At 32.1% G+C, this 20,636-nt stretch overlaps 1 protein-coding gene across 4 annotated transcripts in view; it reads left to right on the top strand.

Moving 5' to 3' along the window:
- The window catches only part of PHF14 (PHD finger protein 14), a 131,243-nt gene extending 117,104 nt beyond the window's left edge, over positions 1-14,139 (top strand). Inside the window, exons 17-18 of one of the 4 annotated variants that reach the window (XM_047752234.1) lie at positions 13,145-13,174; positions 13,916-14,139. In XM_047752234.1, coding sequence (XP_047608190.1) covers positions 13,145-13,174; positions 13,916-14,114 — 229 coding nt within the window. In that variant the 3' untranslated portion in view covers positions 14,115-14,139. Of the gene's footprint in view, positions 1-4,852; positions 6,017-13,144; positions 13,175-13,915 lie in introns of those variants that run through there. The other 3 variants (XR_007130697.1, XM_047752232.1, XM_047752233.1) reach the window with 3 other exon arrangements.
- The last annotated feature ends 6,497 nt before the right edge of the window (positions 14,140-20,636 follow it).

Consider the following 20,636-nt stretch of genomic DNA (forward strand, 5'->3'; position numbering starts at 1 on the left):
GTTTGTTTTGGGGGGGGCATCCTTAAGACCTTTTTCAGTGTCTACTTCACTCTTCTCTTCTGTGTTACTCTGTACACCTTCCTACTTCACTGTTTCCTCCTGCCTTCTTTCTGTGTTTCTTACTTCTGAAGGCCTCCTTGGATCCTCCTCTATTTGCCTTGGCTGTCCACATTTTTATTGCTAGTGTATAGCTACATTCTGTGGCTCCATTCTATCTTGATTCCTCCAGTCTTCTGGAGTTTTCTCTTGCCTGATTAAATAAATGGCCTGAACCATTGAAGAAAGTCTACCAAAATCCTCCCTAACTTTCAGAGTAGGCCATATGCTTCTTCATTTTCTACTTAACCCGGATGTTCTTTACTTTATTCTCCAAATGGCATTTTTCCAAGGATGTCCTGAACATTTACTGAATCACTTAAAGAGTCTAAAATTTAAAATTGAATTATTTTTATCACTGTTCTTAGCAGTTACTTGGCCATTCCTAACACTAAGAATGTTGCCTTTTTGCCTTCTGGCTTTGTAAAAAACAATGGTCAATGATTTAAGATAATGTTTTTAGACCTAAATTGTTGCCCTATTGTATATAATTAAGAGATTAGATTCTAAAGAGGAAATTAGAAAATTTGTGAAGGAAACTTTACTTAAAAGTTGTATTTTAAGAATGCTGTTCTGGAGTTTCCATCGTGGCTCAGTGGTAATGAACCTGAGGAGGATCCATGAGGATATGGGTTCCATCCTTCACTCAGTGGGTTGGGGATCCCGCATTGCTGTGAGCTATGGTGAGGTCTCAGACGCGGCGCAGATCCTGCGTTGCTGTGGCTGTGGTATAGGCCTGCACCTGTAGCTCAGATTCGACCCCAGCCTGCGAACTTAAATATGCCACAGATGCAGCCCTAAAAAAGCAAAAAAAATGTTTAATATTAAGAATATTTGATTTTGAATAATGAAACTCAGCCCAGCTGAGTTTTTCTTATTAAGGTGGTATTCTGATAAAATTTGGATTGAAAAGAAAATGTTTATTCAGTGTATTTTTTTGCTTTATAATTAAGTTGATTTGATGATTCTGTTAGACATATGGAATGGCTAACCTGCCTCACACATTTAATATTCAGTGCATGATGTTCTTTGATTTTCAAGTCTGTATTGAAACATTAAACCTTTCAATAACTTAGTATGATTTATAAATCTTTTTGTTTTGTTATCAGTGTTTTTAATTTTAAAATTTTCTTTTTCTTTTAAAATAAATGCATTATAGACAAGTAAATTGTGTTTAAAGAAAACAGAAGCCTGAAAATGGTAACCATTAATTACATAGTGAAGTGTGGTATTTCTGGACGATGCAACTTTAGGGTAGTAAACATGATACTTTTTAGCTTATATAGCAATGAAATATTTCTCATTTCACACTTTTATTTTTCAGTAAAATTTATTTTCTATTTAAGTTTGTTAATATTGTTAACTTATACAAAAGTGATTATCTATGATAAATTCAGTTGTTTAGAAAGATTGGGGGGTTCCCGTTGTGGCGCAGTGGTTAATAAATCCGACTGGGAACCATGAGGTTGCAGGTTCAATCCCTGGCCTTGCTCAGTGGGTTGAGGATCCGGCATTGCCGTGAGCTGTGGTATAGCTCGCAGATGTGGCTCGGATCCCCGCGTTGCTGTAGCTCTGGCGTAGGCCGGTGGCTACAGCTCCAATTAGACCCCTGGCCTGGGAACCTCTATATGCCGTGGGAGCAGGCCTAGAAAAGACAAAAAGACCAAAAAAAAAAAAAAGGAAAAAAAGAAAGATTGGGACTCAACCCATAGTTTTGGTACTGGATATATGAATTAAGTTACATTAGTCATCTCTCATCTACAAAATGAAGGCATTAGCCTCATTTTTTCTCAGATTTTGTAACTTTTGTAACTTGAAGCAATTTCAAAACAAATATTCCACAGTCCTGAAAATGATCTCACCATCTGTCTCCATCCATCCATTTGTATCATCTGCTTAGTATCACTGCTAAGTGACAGGGAAAGAGCTACTGCTGGGGATAGAATGTTTAAGTAACCTGTTACCTTTTGAGGCAGATCTGATTATTGACAATATCTTTCTCCAAGTGAGCTAATGTATCTCTTCTTAATGACCTGAGTCCTTGGCATCATATTGAATAAGTGCAGTCCAACATCTAGTATTAGAAACCAGTGATATTGTTTTCTGGGTTTTCTTTCATTTTGAAATCAAACATCCTGTTTCATCTGTTCCTCCTATAACAAGGTTTCAATTTGTCTTGGTTTTGTATATTTTCTGACATATGAAACAGACATATTAATGAAGTTGGGGTGAAATGAATCCATAAATAAATTGGATATAAATTTTGGAGTTGATGGATTTTGATATCTAGGTAATAATATATAAGAATCTTGTATTTTTAACTTTTTAATTGAACCCCATGGAAATGTTAAAGTCTTTGGAACTGGGAATTAAAATAATACTAATGTTAGATGCTTACTATATCTAGTAAGTTCTAGTCTCTGCTCTCTAAATGTATTATCACATTCAGTTTTTAACAAGATTCCTATGAGGTATGCACTTCTCCATTTTGGATATTAAGTAACTGAGGTACAGAAGCACGCTAAGCATCATGATATAGAAATTATTTCCATTACACACTGAAATTGTGTTATATAAATTATGTATTAGAATATAGTTTCTTTCCATCTAATAAACATTACTGTGGTGTTTGATAATCTACCGTTATTCACATTAGTTGCTGAGATTTATAGAGTACTTATTAAGAGCCAGTCAGTATGCTAGTGCTTTCCGTATTTTATGTCATGTAATCCTCAAGGCAACTTCATTAGACAGATACTGATTTTATCCCTATTTTAATGGGTAAGGAAACTGAGAAGTATTACTTGTTCAAGATCACACAACTAGGAAGTAGGAAAATTAGAATTTTCAGTCTAGGCAGTCCTGACTATGTAGCTAATGCTTTAATCATTAGGCGTACTCGCTTATTAGTCTACGGTGCTTGAGTATATGTATTTAACTTTGTTGGGACAAAAGTAGATGCTTCTTGACAGGCAGTTCCAACTACACAAGATACAGAACACTGGTATTTGTATCAGGGAGCCCCTTTGAAAATAGTTAATTCCCTTTTTCTACATTCATTTGTAAGTAAGCTTATTAGGAGCATATGGAATAATACAAAAGCCAAGACTTGATCTCTGATATAAAAGACCACGTAGGCTTTTATCTTACCTAGTAATAGCTGCCAAGACAAGTTATATTGCTTATTTTGGATTTTAAGTGAAATTTTAAGATGGAGGAATATTAGTGATAGGTTTTCAGTTTTTTTTAAAGTTAAATTTAAATTTAAGATTTGAAGAAGACTTCTGTGATATCTGATATATTTATATTCATATTCCTATCAAAGTTAAATACAGATATATCTTTGGGTTGTCTGCTAGTCCCTGTCCTTTGTGCATGTAATTAAAAGTTAAATGCACTTCTGTGATAAATAATGTGGTTGCTTCCTCTTGCATTATGCTTATCTAATGCTTCACCTTCAGACAAAGCACGTCTTAAAATATCAGATTCCGAATATGCTTAAAGCTCATCACTTGGAGACTGAAGCACTGAGAAAAGTTAGCACATGTGACTGTGTTCAGCACAGGAATTTGGCTCTTCATGTTTCCCTGTTACTCAACAAGGGAATTCTGCTCCTCTGTTTACTTCTCATATGTTAATAAGTACATTTCTCTGAAAACTATGTTTCATGTTATATTCTTTTTTTCTTGTACAGTTTTGTTTTTCCTTTCTTTGAAGGCTCCTCAGTTTGGGATGGTAGCTCTTCTCAGTAGTGCTTTATTTGTCTGTGATTGTGCCACTTTTCACTTTCTTTTTCTCAGTGGAACTTAGAAGCATTAAACACATCTCTCTAAAAGTTAAATATTGAAACAAACTTTTTCTGTGATGTGTGATTAGTTGACAGTTTCACTTCATCTACACATATACAAATATCTGAAGGAAATGAAAAATTTTTGTTTACCGCAATCAAAAAAAAAAGTTACTTCTAATAAACTAGGCATCTAAAAGTTCTCCTCTGAAAATGTGATGACAGGGAAATAAATACAAAAAGTACTAAAAATGTTTTGAAAAATAAATACAAGTGAATGAGTTTTGAGTATTTGGCCAAAATTAGTGTATTTATAATCAGTGACCAGGTCTTTACAGTAAGGTATATTCTTTATTGTTTTTATTGCACAAAATCACTAAAATAGTAGTTAGGGATTTACTTTTCATACTTGTAACCAAACATTTTAATATAGCCTTTAAATAAGAAGGCAGTGTAAGCCCAGGGGATGAGAATCATCTGAAAATTTCCTCCCTGAGACTCTACTTAAGTAGAACCAGCTTTGTAGTATACTGACTAGGTGTATTTGGTTTTAGCACAATTGCATGCTTTCTCAAGCATTGTTACATTGCCATATTTGATTTTAAAAAATAGCAAACTGCTATTTTTAAAACATATTAATCAAATTACATGTTTGCCTATGTAAATACAAACCTTCATTTTCACATTTTCTTTCTTTGTTTTAGTAAGGTAGATTTATTTCAACAACTGAAAGTAATAATAATACAAGAGGAGGCAACTCAAGGTTTCAAATGATAAAATAGTTCCATTTTAACTAGTAAGAATCTTTGCAAGATCATGGCATTTAGGTTTAGGGCATCTATCTCTTTGGACCAGATCATATGTTATTTGAATCTACTGTGGTATTGTTAGTATGTTTCATAAGACATAGTGCAGAGCTGCTGTGATCTTTAAATGTTAATGTTCTTTTCTTATCACTTTACTGTGTAGATACCCTTCATGAGACCCAACTCTGCCACAGCTCATCCTCGGAGGCAATCCTGGAAACCTCTTTTATAAGTGTGATTTTAAAAATGTGGATAACACTCTCAATAGAGTACATAAAATAAAGGAGAACAGCTATCTTGTCCTTCCCATAAGCTTATCACTGCAGAAAGTTGCCTTTGCTTGTCAGGTTTGGATAGAATGTAATTGATTGGTTTGTTACTTGGACTGACAAGGCAGTTAATTTGCCTGTGTGGATTTTTTTTTCTATTTTTTTTCTTCGTCTACTTTTTTTTTTGGCACTAATCAGAAACATATGATATGTGCATTGTTGAAAAATACTAGATAATGTCTTGTCAGAATTGTCCTATTAAGTAATGTCTTCCCCTCTTGCTTCTTTGGCAAATGATGTACAGTGTTTGGACTTAATGAAGAGCTATAGAAGCCTGTGGGACTTAACATGCAATGCGCTGCTCATTGTTGTTGAACAAATCTAGTAACAAATAAGAAAGACAATGCATTCCATTAGTCTGGTATTCTGTTCATCCAACTTAATACATCTATTAATATATGAAATGCTGCACCAGGAAACAATTATAGACTCTATATTAAGTATTCTATTTATAATATTCAGCAAGAGTGAAAGTCTTGTGAAAGCATATTCCATTTTAGTTTTGACTCATTAGTCCTAGTGTAAAAGCACTAATATTATTAGCATGCAATTTTTACAACTTCAGATGTTAAGCTCGTAAATAAGAATATATCTGAATATATTTGTGTTGATATCTAGATATTTTTAGTAATGGTCAAATTTATTCAGTCTTTATTGATTTAATACAAACTTTCTGTGATCAGTATAATTTTTTCTCAACCTTAAATATGAAGTAACAAAATAAGGAGAGAGATACAAAGCTTATTGACTATACAGCCTGCCAACTGAAAGATCATCAACATCTGTATCTTTCCAAAGGTTTACAGAATTAAAATTTGGTCTTCAAGCTTAAATGATCCAGTTTTAAGTCAACGACAGAAATATGTTGAATATTTCATCATTTCATCTTGAACTGATTTAAAAGAGACTCTTTGCTGAAATTGAAACGCACATATACATGTAAATTGTCAATATGTCTCTTGGAATTTCCTGATGTATAAATGTGGTTTGAGATATCTTTTTAGATATAGTGGCGATTGAAAAATAGCTTAAACATTAGGGATAGAGTAGGAAATGTTATAGATACTCAAAAGCAAGTGTAAATAAAAAGTTACTGTATGCTAGTAATCTATAGTAAGAATATATTATTGGATGTTTAATAAAAGTAATATGTATAGACTATGTATAAACTGAGGTTATTAACTCATCAAAAGATCTGATAACGGGAAAAAATTTTAGTACTTGTAGCAAAACATGTAGCTTTTTTTTTTTTTTTAGAAAGAGGACTCATTATTTATTATTGTGTAAACTTGAGAAAAAGTTGGTAATTATTACTGTTGCTGAACTCCAGTTGATTTTCAGAAAAAATGGTAGATTGCCATTTCCTTAAAAAAAAAATATGCTAATGCTTTGGGACTTGACCCTCCTTTGATATATGGTGAGAAATTACTAGTGGTCATTTTATTTAAAAATTTTTGAAAAGTCATGAAGCCTTGTGGTTCTGGTGTTACTATTAATCAAAATCCTTTCCACTTGGTTCTGTTTAGAATACCACATTGTCATCATTCTCCATCTTAAACTTCAGTGATGGATATACTGTTCCATATTTGGTGCTAGTCCTAAGAAATCTTTGTCACACATTGCAGACATAAACCACATAATTCATAAGATCATTGGTCCTGCAAATGTATTATTTGGAGCAGAACTTTTGAAGAGAATAGAATAAAATACTTTCTCCTAATAATCTCAGACATTCTCATACTTCATGGTATAAAAATTAACACTTTTCCATAATTGAACCAGTTGCTGTTCATAAAAATACACTTAATAATTCATATTTCGTAGACATATATAATAGAAAACAGCTCAACAAGTAAAATGATAGTTATTTGTCATGTAATAGAAAAATAAAAAAATGAAATATCAAGAAGGAAATTAAACAACTTTAAAATACAAGAAGAATAACACGGCAGCATATGGCAGTGATTCTCTAACTTGGTAGCGCATCAGAACCCTAGGAAGGACTTGTTAAAAAGCAGATTGCTGTCCTACTCCCTTCCTTATTTTACTCCTCCCATTTTGCTTCCTCTCACTTTTCCCTGCGGTTTCTGATTCGGTGGGTTTGGAATGCCTGAAAATTTGCATTTCTAGCAAGTTCCCCGAGTGATGCTGATGCTGCTGGCTAGGGACACCACTTTGAGAACCATATGTATATAATATTTTTAAAAGAATCATGGTCTTGTTGACATTGATTGATTGATTGAAAGTGGCTTTAGTTTCCTTGAAGGTGCCCTTAAATTTTCAAAAATATTTGTTTCTAGATAAAAGAGTTTATAGAGGTTTCATCTGCAGTACATACAGTATAACTTCTTTATTATATATAAATTCAGTCAAACAGATGTTTATTTTATACCTATTATAGGGAGCATCACTATTTTAGGTACAGAAATGAATCAAGGAACATAGCCTTTGACCATAATTCACTAATTCCTTTGTTAAGAAAGGTTTGAAATTAGGGTTATGTTTAACAGGAAAACAAAATTTAGCTATGAACTTTATCTCTAAGTTTGTAAATTATATTTATTTAACATTTATGTATCATTGTTATTCATGTTTCTTGAATGTTTATCTGACTTTACATTTATAATGTTAACAGATCCCTGACCAATAAATAATAAGAGTATTCACACATTATTCTACTTCCCTGTTTTTATATCCCATTACTTAATGAAATCACTCTTTTTAAACACTTAATAGTCCTTATTTGACAAAACTCACCACCGCTTTACTTGATTCACAGTGTAGGACTATTACTATTTCACCAAAATCTATTCAAGGAATTCAGAAGGACTCTGTAGCAAAATGGGATATTAACATTATTAATTTTTTTAATTTTCTGAAATCATTTTGACAGTTGAAACTTGTCTAAGAGACTCAGCTTTAGAGTTGCATAGCATAGGAAGGCAGAAAATTTTTCCTACCTGTCTGTGTCAACTCTTTGTCAAAATACATAATACTAAGGATTGTGATTAAAAATACTGCTGAGCTGGACATGCCTTGCCAATACTTTCTTTATAAAAACGTTGGCCTTTTTTACCCATTACTCTTAAGACTTTCTGCAGGCCTGCTGATAAGATTCACCACTATTCAGGTACATAAGATATAATGAAATTGGATGCTCATGCTGGGCTTTGTAAATAAAATTAGATTGACCCCCCAGCCATTATCTCATTTATCTGATTTATGCTGTAAAAATCAAGATCTACACTATTGATTAGAACATAATTAGTTAATTATGAATAGGGAAATACAAAGTTATATGGGGCTTGAGCACAGCAGGTTATACTGCTGAAAAATTTCCAAGGGCATGAGCAGATGGAGATCAGTTTATTAAAGAACAAAGCAGACATGTTTCAGGTATGGAAATGTCTAATCATTCTCTGATGCTGTGAAGAGGTACCTGACCTTATTGTGTATTTTTATATGAATTATTTTATTTCATGTTTTATTTTTTTTCATTTCACTTTTTATCTTCTAATTTGGCTGTTGTAGATGTAGCTAATTGAATTGATTTCATCATTTAAGTGATCATTAAATGTGAATTTGGGTTTCAATAATTATCTGAATATTTTTCAGATTAATACACTTTAATATGTAGAGAATATTTTTGTCCTTATTCATTCATTACTGCACATGATTTAAAAGTCTATATTGACATTAATGAAAAAAATATGTTCAAGACCTCCACATTAGTCTTTATTTGTGATATATGATATAAAAGACATTTTCTAATTATTTTATTTAGAAAATGCTCATATAGGTGATTTACACTAAAAGTGCTGTGAAATATAAGGAATAAAGTTTCCCGTTATTGCTACCTAATATTGGTAGAATGAAGAATTTTGTGCAATCTTGTATTAAAAGTGATTTAACTCATGGGCCACAAACCTGCATTTTTCTCCATCTATTAAAATGAGTTATTGAAATAATTGGCTACTTACTGTTCAGTGAAAGAGTCTATCACTGCTGGTTAATACATTTGTGTAGGTGTTTCAGCTGCTAGCAAGATTTTGTGTAAGTAATGTTAATATTCAAGACCAATTCTTTTCATCTTTCTTACATAGAATTTTTACATAGAAATGATGAAAAAGTAAGAAAATCCAACCCATCAATTCTCTTGGCATTTAGTTGTGTTTTGTTTTGTTTTATAAGTGAACAGATGTATGAGTATATTCTGAGAGTCACTTCTTTAGTCTATATAGACTTAGAAGGGATCTAAATCATGTTTATTGACATAAAAAATAGCTGTGATTATGAATCAACCTGTATGTCATGTTTCAAGTCCCATATTGTGGATTTCTTCCAAAATTTAGCTCATCATCTAGCTATAAATTTTATATATGGGAGATGCACTTAATTTCTTGATTAGTTTGAAAAAGTTATCTAGTGTACTCTCCTGGGAAAATTATCAATTGGAAATAAAGTGAATTTAAGAAAGCTTTGGGAGGAGTTTCCATTTTGGCTCAGTGGTAACAAACCCAACTAGTATCCATGAGAATGTGGGTTCGATTCCTGGCCTCACTCAGTAGGTTGAGGACCCAGCATTGGCCGTGAGCTGTGATGTAGGTGTAGGTAGTAGACGCAGCTCGGATCTGGTGTTGCTGCGGCTATGTAGGCCGGCAGCTGCAGCTCTATCCCTAGCCTGGGAACCTCCCCATGCTGCAGGTGTGGCACTAAAAAGCTAAAAAAAAAGAAAGAAACCAACCCTTTGGAACACTGGCCTGTCTCTGAGGCATAGACAGAAATAAATCATTTGTTTTGTTTTACTTGTATGCATATTCTCAGTAATTCAGGTAAACGTATGACTGATTGCTTCTATGGATCATAGGACATATGAACATGAATCATTTTCTTCCTCTTCTTTGTCTAGGGTGCTATACTTAACCTTAAGCTAAGTAAGTATTTTAAATACGTATAGAATTACGTTTATTTGGTGACTGGATTTTACTGAATCAGTGTGTGTAAGACCATATAACATAGCTGCTTTATTATTTACATCTGTGTCCTTTATGAATCTGATGCCTAGGAGGTTGTATTTAGTAAGAATCTACTTAAAAAATCAGGTTTCCTTTTCTTATCAATGGTCTCGATTTTATTTCACTTAAATTTGTAATTGTAGGATGTCCTTTAATGTTAATGTGTACAATCTTATTAGATGTTTAAAGAATACTTCTTTAAGCATCTAGTTTGCATTTTTTAAAAAAGACAGTGTTTAGTCATAGGTTAGTTTATATTATCTTTTAATATTTTAAGACATTGCCTTCCTATGTAATATATGTGATACTGGTATATTATAAAAGTCTGTTTTTATTACATAGACATTTGTGTTATTTAATAAAGTATATTGTGTTATATCACTGTGCCTGGGTCAATGACTGCTTTTGCACAATATTCTTAAAATATTCATTAGTTAGATAAATATGTGCTATGTTATGTGTTACAGTTATGTGTTTAGAAGTACATATAAGAAGTAGAGGTGGAGATCATTAATACTTTGATAAATAATTACTTCAACTCTATTTCAGCTTTTAGGTAGCAGAATGATTGCAGATCTTTATGAGTTTCTTATTTGAGTTTTAAAAATGGTCTAAATTTGTAACCTAGCCATAATTTGTTGGCTAACACAATTTGCTAAAGTTTACACAGTGGTGTATGTGTGCATAAAATAAGTAATCCACTATTTTTACCATCTAAATTGTTTGATTCCTAGGATTCTTAGTGATATCTCTTACATTTGTCTATGGTGTATTAAATCTTGCAAATTCTGATGGAGTTCACTATTATCACTCAGGACATTTTTTTGTTATCAGCACATAAAGCTATAGATTTCTTCAATTAAATGTTCTAGCGTAGAAACAACTATGTTTTTCCACATGGGAATAATTTTAGTCATTGTATAAAGGGCTTATATTTATATTAATTTATTAACATAGCTATTGATTTCAAGATTGAGTTCTTTTTGTTTTTTTCTTTCCTGGATTTTGACAGTTCCTACGTATATTAACTATTCCTTTTTGCTGCTTCGTCTTGGAATTAACAGTTTTTATTTACTAGTGAGGGACCCTATAACTTGATAGAACTCCCATATCACCCACTGATTTTAACAAGCAAATTCTGCTATTCCTCTCCGACCCATCACTAACACATGAGAATCATGTGTAAACTAAGTGATTCTGAAAGGTGTCACTAATGAAGGAATCAGTAAGGATTAGATCATTTCCAAACATCGTATACCTCAATATTATTTTCTAGCAGATCTAGCATATAAAATCTTTCTTTTCCCTTTTGCATTTATTATTGAGCTAAAAGATAACTTGAGTTTACAGTTAATTGAAATCAACTACAAACTTGAACAGTAGCAATATAGCGAACTTTATTTGCTTGAAATACATATACATACCAACAAGAACCACCTTAGTACATGAAGGTGAAAGGTAAGAAGTTATGATTTACCTTTATAGTCATCATAGTGTTTGATTCTAGTTATACACCAGAAGTCTTAGTTTACAAGTTATTATGGGACAGACTTATATATGCAGTAATTATGTGGTAATTTGATGTGAACTAGGAAAACATTAATACCATAATGTTTTACCTATTAAACACCCAAATCGAACTTGGGCATTTAATAGGTAAAACAAGTTTAGGGAAACTGAACTTGCTGAAAAACCATAAGTTAAGCAAAAACGATTTAACCAAAATTGAGTCCAGGTACTTAGTTTTCATTTTCTTTCCTTTTTTTAACTGTCAATTTGCACATTTTTAAGTTCATTGATCTAGAACCCACAACAAGTTTTTATTGGGGAAAGCTGCCTAGATGAATACACTGAAGTATCACCTAGAAAGTATTAGCTGATGTTTTTCAAGCAAATGATGACCTATAAAGGTTGAATACAAGAATTTAAACAGAACAGCAAACTGGTGGTACGCATTTCCAAACAAAAGGCTGCCGCATCTGTTACTCGTACTTTGTGACCCTGAGATGACAAAGATAGAGTAAAATTATATTGAATGGATCTTCTTGTTGAAGCAAAAAATGTGATTCTTTTTAAATTTTCCAGTAAAAGATGATTTAAATACTTCTTTCTGTGCTCAAAGGAATATGCCCTTAGCTATCTAGAAATCTCAACTTTCTCATAACTCATAAATACTTATACTTTGAAGGTTCCTATAACTATGTGTTTAATGAAATTGGAGTTTTAACTATTGAAAAATAAATTGAAGAAGAAAGAACATAAAAGTGTGTGGGCTTGCCACTTAGGTTGTTTGATATTAGCTCTGTATTATCTATTATTCTTAATGCCAGAAAAATAGGTATTTAAACATTTTAACTGCTTTAAATATATTTTAGGATAGTTTATAATATTGGCACATAAAGTACTGTTACTACTTTTTCATTTTTTCCTATACCTGGAATTATTACAGTAAACATTTTTATTCAAATCCATCTCTTAATTCTAAATGAAAGATTTTGGAGAAGTTTGTAAGTTTATTTGGTTGATAAAATTGTAGAGGAAGAAGTGTATAAACTTATGACACAATTGTGTTTTAAATTTCTTTATACTTCAATAACTTAGCCAAGTTGCTAAATTTTCTGAAACTTTTGATTCCCAGAATGGGTCTTTGGGAGATAGAGTTTTGTAGCATGTTACAATTTTTTTTTACTATAAATGTAGGTTTATAGTTCCTTTTATCCATGAAAATAAATTTTTTCTTTGCATGTTGTTTACTATAGTAACTCTTTCTCCTTTTTTTCTCATAAAGGTTATTGAGTAGTAATTTGTACTTTATTCAAGTAATATATGTCCTATAAAATATCCTCCTTGGTTTCTTCATTATGGATTTCTCAACTTTTTAAGTTTTAAATCACTAAGAGTATATATATACAGAGAATGTAACAGAGAATGTAACAGATTGGTTAAGTATTTTTTAACTTAAAAAACCACAAGGAAAATGAGGAATATAATCCTTTCTATAAAATGTGTATATCTTTGTTATTTGTTGTTAAATTTTGGTCTTGTTATTCCAACTGATGCAAAATTCTTTCACAAAACACTGAAATAATACAGATCTTTCTTCATTGTCAGCAGGATGAGATTGTCTGAAACGAAGAATAGGTATGATAGTTTTCTTAGACTTTGTACATCATAGGTGGCAAAATACTATCAAAACAGTGGTTCATAAGCTTTAAAATGTACTAGGAGGTTCTTTGAAAAACTAAATAACTGAAAATGACAGGTAAATTTTGAGAAAATTTATGTTTTAGAAAACAGTGTCAAATTCTTTGAATGGTTTTTATTTGCTCTGGATTATGTTAGCATGCTATAAACATTAGAAAGTTTATTGCTGTCCAACTTAGAGAAAGAGAGTTATGAGGTATATAAATTTTATAGAATGAAGTATAGTGTAGCCTAGTAGAATTCACTAGATTTCTGAAATTTTAAAAATAATCACAATGTAATAAATTGAAGTAATCTTAAATTGTATGTATCTAAGTCTAATGGGAAAATGATTACTGAAGTTCAAATTTGAAATTATTAATATTTGTTAGTTTTGAAGACATATGGCTATACACATACATTTATTCATATGCTCTTACCATTTCTACTCTCAAAATGTTCTGAATGATACTTTGTTAATTTTATTGTTTTTGAATTTTGTTTTTCCTAAAAAACTTACTTCAGGTGTACATTGTCTTTTTCATAAACATTCACTTAACTTAATAATCTTGTCAGCTAAGGATAGAAGAAAATAGTATTATAGTTGAAATATATAATAGTTTGCTATTTTTATCTGAAAAAAAAGTATATTTTTTTTAAATTGTATTTAGATATTCCATTTATCTCTTTACCCTGCAGGTGTGATGAATGCAGACTGTGCTACCATTTTGGTTGTTTGGATCCTCCTTTGAAAAAGTCTCCTAAACAAACAGGCTATGGATGGATATGTCAAGAGTGTGATTCTTCATCTTCTAAGGTAAGGGGGGAAACCTGTAAGAAAAAGTGTTGTTTCTCTTATCTTGATAGCTTTTTTTCTATCTCATCATCACCTTCCTAACTTTTAAGAGGACTGGAATACAAAGGACCAACATTTTAATCTAATGCTCTTTAAGAATATATTGCCATGGTGATATTATTGCACTTAAATTAAGGAATAAAGAGCTCTATGAAATATTTTAGCTGTTTTGTGTATTCTCTATATTACTGTGTCATGTTAAATAGTTCTCTAGTAGCCAAAAAAAGTCATCCTCTACTAATTTACTACAACTAAGGAATAACCAATAAAATCAATTTAATTTTATAGTTGACTCATCTTAAGATATAAATATATTGTGAATGTTTGATAAGGTCTGTTCTTTGAGCAGACTAGTTTTTATATCCCAAATTTTTTTCCAATAATTATTTTAGATATGTAGAAAGGATGAAATTTCTTATAGTTCACCTCTAAAAATAAACTATTGAAATCATGTCTTTTGATCATCAATATTATAACCTTAAATTGTGATCTACATTTTGAGATTATTGTGTGTTTTTTAAAATGTGTGAGTGAATAGCAGTACTCCTAATGCTCTGACTCTTGACAGAAATATTGAATATATTTTAACTAAGACAGTATGGTCAACTAAGACAATATTAACCAATATTAATATGGGTTAATCAAATTGTTCTTCCTTAAATAGACAACAGAAGTTAACTGTTTCTTGTAATATGGTCCTCAAGCCATCTTTTCTAAATGCCATTTAAATGCATTTGTTTTTACTAGAGTGAATAAAAATTGATACTGAAATCCTATCTGATCATGGAATCAAATCAGTTAAAATTACTTACTTCAACTTACCACAAAAACCGTCTGTAAAAATTTACAAAAGCTACGCAAAAGCATTTGACTATATAAAAAAAAATTGAAATATTTTTTAAATAAACCAACTTACTAAAAATTTTATATACTTATATAATGATTATTACATAGAATATACTATGTATTTTATTTAATAATAAAAATTTTTGTTCAAGGTTTTTTTTTGGGGGGGGGCTTTTTTTGTCTTTTCTAGGGCCACACCCACGGCACATGGAGGTCCCCAGGCAAGGGGATCTAATCAGAGCTGAAGCGTCCAGCCTACGCCAGAGCCATGGCAACGCTGGATCCGAGCCACATCTGTGACCTACACCACAGCTCACAGCAATGCTGGATCCTTAACCCACTGAGCGAGGCCAGGGATTGAACCCGCAACCTCATGGTTCCTAGTTGGATTCGTTAACCACTGAGCCACCACGGGAACTCCTCTCTAAGGTTTTAAAATATATAACATCAAGAATTATTTTCCAGTTTTTTATTAAGACCTAGATTTAAGAGGAGCATATTTAATATCAGAAAGTTTTATTATATAATTTAAAAATGCTTTCAGAAATTATATTTAAATGAAAAAAAAATAGTGGCACACTTTAGATTTTAAATAGTTGCCTTAAACCAACTATAATGGAAAAAGTAAAAATCATTAAAAAAATAAAAGTGCTCTGCTAAAAAAAATTAAATGGTTGTCTTATAAGATGCTTTGTGGCATAATACAATTTTTTTGAGTGCGTTTTCTATTTGGGGCTTTCTCCTACCCTCAAAAAGCAATTAGGAAAATAATTTTTTGCGTTTTATAAGTAAGCATTTTTCTATGCATGCTTTTGAGAAGGCTGTATACTACTGTAAATATGTAGCATTATATTAAGTGCAGAATGGCTTTGTTATATAGTAAATTTGTTAATGAGTATTGAAAATGCAAGAGGACATATTTCACATATGTTGGGAGTATACAGAATTAATACTTTGCAAATGCAATAGGTGGATGCCAGTAGCCATTAGAAGAGTAAGATGTTCTTGTTTCTGTTTCTCCCTTAACCAGATAGTAAGGTCTTTGGACTCTGAATGGAAATCCATTAGGAAGGCACATTGTTAGAAAACTTGCATCATATTTGCTGTACCCTGACCTGTATTTGAGTGAATACCAGATGTAAAAGCTAACATTTTCAAAATTTTTTGATACAGATAACAGTATCTACTTGCTGATGTCACAGCAGTTTATTGTAAGGATTACAGCAGTGAAATGGATTTATATTTTATCATACCAACATGAATATTACATACTTTTACTTTTTTCCAATGAAAAATTAAATTTAATGTAATAGTTACATTGAAAGTTAAGGAAACTTAATTCATTCCCTTGAATATATGTGTTGCATCAACTCTGTTTTGCTTACTTGGAAGACTTCCATTCTGGACCAGCAGTTAGTAAATTTCTGTTTACATTTTCTCTTTAAGGTGTTTACTAGTATTGGGTCCCAAGAGGAAAAAAATTGATAGATAATATCATGCTTTATAAGTCAGTAAATTGCTGCAGAAGCTTTTAAATTAAGAAAGCAGTATATTATTAACATCCGAGTCAAGAAAATTAGTATTATTTTAGGGCCTAAAAGAAATCCAGAATAAAATTTAGTGTATTTTGCTTGTCCTTTATTTTTTTTTTTTTCTGTTTGCTTTGGTAGAATGATATTTGTTAGATAATCCTGGATATATTTTCTATATGTTCTAATATTTTAATGATGTGAAAAACCAGGGTAGAAGTAATTATTGTCAGGAGAAAGGAAATGAATCAGTTGCCAATAAATTTAGGTGGCGGAAAGTGAGTATAAAATTGTTATAGCCATAAAATATATATCCAATTCTTTTCTCTATGGTAGTAAGGATTATTAAGTCCAATAAATCTTAAGTTTTTATTATAAAAATTTGACTCCCAAGTAAGAAATCTTTTAATTTGCTTAGAATTTTAGATTATACAAGGTGAGGGTGTGTAATTGAAAATGTGCCTGATAATGCATTGGACTTTAAACATTATTTAAATGTTAATTTTGCCTCCAAATTTTGCATACCAGGGGAAACTCTAAATTATTGCCATGTATACTCTGAGTAGCATAATGTATTTTTATATGATTTTATCTTTAAAGTAATGGTTTTTTTGCTGTAGGCTTTATGAGGAGCAAAAATATTGTGCCACTAGTCCTGCCTATTGCTTTTAATTATGGAATTATAGAAATGGAATTACAGAAATTCCACAAAAGTCTAACAAGATTTATCATATCTCAATCCATAATTTTAAGCTTTATATCATGAAAAATATACCTAAGTATATTAAATTAATAATATATACTGACAGTAAATTAGTATTGATTTAATAACAGTTTAACATTAGAATGATTTTTTGAGATGTAATTGACTTATAACTTTATGTTTAGTTGCAAATACACAACATAATGATTTGATATTTGTATATAGAATGACTGTTATTCTACCCACACCTGCCTTATCAATCCTTAATAACCCTAGGTAGTCACTTTAGGTTTCATGAAAAATGACCAACTACATGGACACAGATATATACATATACATGTACACAGATCTATGCACATACAAACACATATGCATAAAACATACCTTCTACCATAGGCTATGTTTCAAAGACATTTGACAAAGGCAGCACCCATCCAGACAGTGTGCCTTGTTTATACTCGGTGGGACTAGTTTATTGATACTGATCACCATGCATTAAGGTTTTTTTTTTTCCTTGCTCTTTACTATGTTGTGAAAATACTGTTGCTAATGAATGCCATATGCTTGGGAAAGCAGTTTATTTTGTTCTTCAGCACCCACCTCAGCCATCTTTAATTTTTTCTACTGTGTCCGCTTCCATCCATTCTCCCAGGCCACATACCTGGAAACATCCTCTTTCATCCTGTCCCAATTAGAAAATCACTTGCTAAGTCCTATAAAAGTGTTCTTTCTTAAATGTTTCTCTAGTTTGCTCTTTGTTCCTTTTCTCCACTGTTACTTTCTTAATTCAGTGCCTCACTTTTTCCTTGTTCTATCAGTTCCTCCTCTTTTAGAGGCTGTCTAAATAAATCTGCCACAGGAGTTCCCTTCATGGCTCAGTGTTTAACAAACCTGACTAGTATCCGTGAGGACACGGGCTCGATCCCTGGCTTCGCTCAGTGGGTCAGTGGGTTAAGAATCCGGCATTGCCGTGAGCTGTGGTATATAGGTCACAGTTGCAGCTCGGATCCCATATTGCTCTGGCTGTGGTGTAGACCAGCAGCTGTAGCTCTGATTTGACCCCCTAGCCTGGGAACTTCCATATACCACAGGTGTGGCCCTAAAAAAATCAATCAATCAATCTGTCAGACTCATCTCCTCTTTTATTCATTCTCTTCATTAGAGTTCTTCTAATGAACTGATTGCATCCCAGGGCATAGACAACATGACTAATTAACTTAATCCTGTATAGCATCCTAATTAATTTCTATGTCTGAGTGTGTTTTCAAAATAAATAATACTACTGTAGAAGTGTGTATAACTTTGCATGTATGTACTTACTAAGGTACGTATTTTAATATTTTAGTATTGAGGTACATCAACAGCATTTGGAGACCATAGTCCTACATGCTACTAGAGAAATTTTCTTGAGCGTATATTTGACAAACCATTGCTTTGCACCTGTCAGTGTTTTCTCATCCTCCTACATATCCAGAATATAACTGACAAGATCAGGAAATTAGCATTGTTACATTATTACCATCAAGCCCTCAGGTCTCATTAAACTTTGCAGTTTGTCCCAGTAATGTCCTTTATAGCAAAAGGATCCAGTACAGAGTCATTCATTCCATTTAGTTTTCATGTTTCTTTAATCTTAATCTGTAAAGACCCTTAGTTTTTTCCTGACTTAAATTATCTCGCCAATTAAAAACTACAGGGGAGTTATTTTGTAGAATGTCTTTTACTTTGCATTTCTGATCTTTTCTTGCAGTTAGATTCATTTAATGCACTTCTGACAAAAATACCACAGATATGACGCAGTATACATTCTATCAGGTGACACATAATTTCAATTTGAACCATAAATGGTGATGTTAACTTCAATCACTTGACTGAGGAATTATCTGCAAATCTTCTCCATTTTCTTTTCCCTACTCCTGGGGCTGCCATTTCTCTAAGAGCTCTACTTCCTTTTAATGGAGGGTGGTATTTAGAAACCAAGTTGTTGGTAGTAGATGTGCTTATTGTTATGGATGTTGCACTTCCTATGTCTTTTCAGTAGGCAGAACCAAGAATTAGGTTTATGTATGTACATTCATAGGCATACTCATTTACATTTATATTTCTTTGTCTTCATAGATCTGAGAAACCATTCTAGTTTTCTCTCTTTTCATGTTTGTAACTCTCTTACTGAAAACTGCTTCCCATAATCCTTAATATATATGATTAATCCCCTGATATAAAACAAATCTGCTCTCACCTTCCACCCCCACTGCATGTAGACACTTACTTTGCTTACCATAACCTTATGACTTTTAGATTGAATTGTTCAGGAAGAGGAGAGCAGACTTTTATTTATTTATTTTTTTAATAAGCTTCTACAGTTATGTTAATAAGCAGTCAGGTATAAGAACCATTGTTTTATGCATTTTATAAATTCTTCAGTTGTTAAAAAAGCTTATAAGCTAAAAATTAACCTTTTGCAATTTTATTTTATTTATTTATTTATCTTTTCTAGGGCCGCTCCTGTGGCATATGGAGATTCCCAGACTAGGGGGTCTAATTGGAGCTGTAGCTGCCAGCCTATGCCAGAGCCACAGCAGCACAGCATCCGAGCCACATCAGCCACCTACACCACAGCTCAAGGCAACACCAGATCCTTAACCCACTGAGCAAGTCCAGGGAGTGAACCTGCAACCTCATGGTTCCTAGTCGGATTTGTTAACCACAATGGGAACACCTAACCTTTTGCAATTTTAAAACAAAAAATGCACAAGGCATATAACCCAAGTCGAACTTCAGCAAACACTTTAAAATTATGTTGAATACTTACATGTAAGATATAAAGTAGACTTAATATTGCATTTTTATTAAGATAGGGCACAGTTCAATATTCTCTTTTTTCTGAGGTTGTATTTCATAGAGATCTCAACAAATTCTTGTGCTGAAACACTCCAAAATGAAGATACCTTATTTTGACATTGTTAAATGAACATGTATAAATATTTCTTTAAAAAGGACTTCATCCAAGTTATATATATTCACAAGTGCCACTGAGAATTTAACTACACATCATATGTTTTACAGTGACCATGCCAGTTATGATTCTAGCTTTTCATCCTTGTTTATACTTTGTTTTGTGAAAAGTCGAAGAGTATATATGACAGGTCATTATCTGAATACTATAAGATGAGCTGCCTTAGCTTGGAGACCTCCATTTGGTTCACTCTTATTTGATCTTTCTAGTATACTACTCTTTTTGAGTCATAATAAGTTGAATTCATATGCTTAAAAATCTCATCTAAATCCCTATGGAAGATTTTCTGGAACTACAAATGCATGACTTACCTGAAGCTCAGGTGAGTGGTACTTTTTGAAAATCATTTTGTATTAGAAATCCATGAGTAGGGAAGTAAGATTTTTTTTTCTAAAGTTTTGTTTTATTTTCCAATTCTTTTTACATTGAGCAATTAGAATTCTGTAATTAATATGCTTATGTCAAAATGA

This window comes from Phacochoerus africanus, chromosome 11 (assembly GCF_016906955.1).
Source record: "Phacochoerus africanus isolate WHEZ1 chromosome 11, ROS_Pafr_v1, whole genome shotgun sequence".
NCBI classification, from domain to species: domain Eukaryota; kingdom Metazoa; phylum Chordata; class Mammalia; order Artiodactyla; family Suidae; genus Phacochoerus; species Phacochoerus africanus.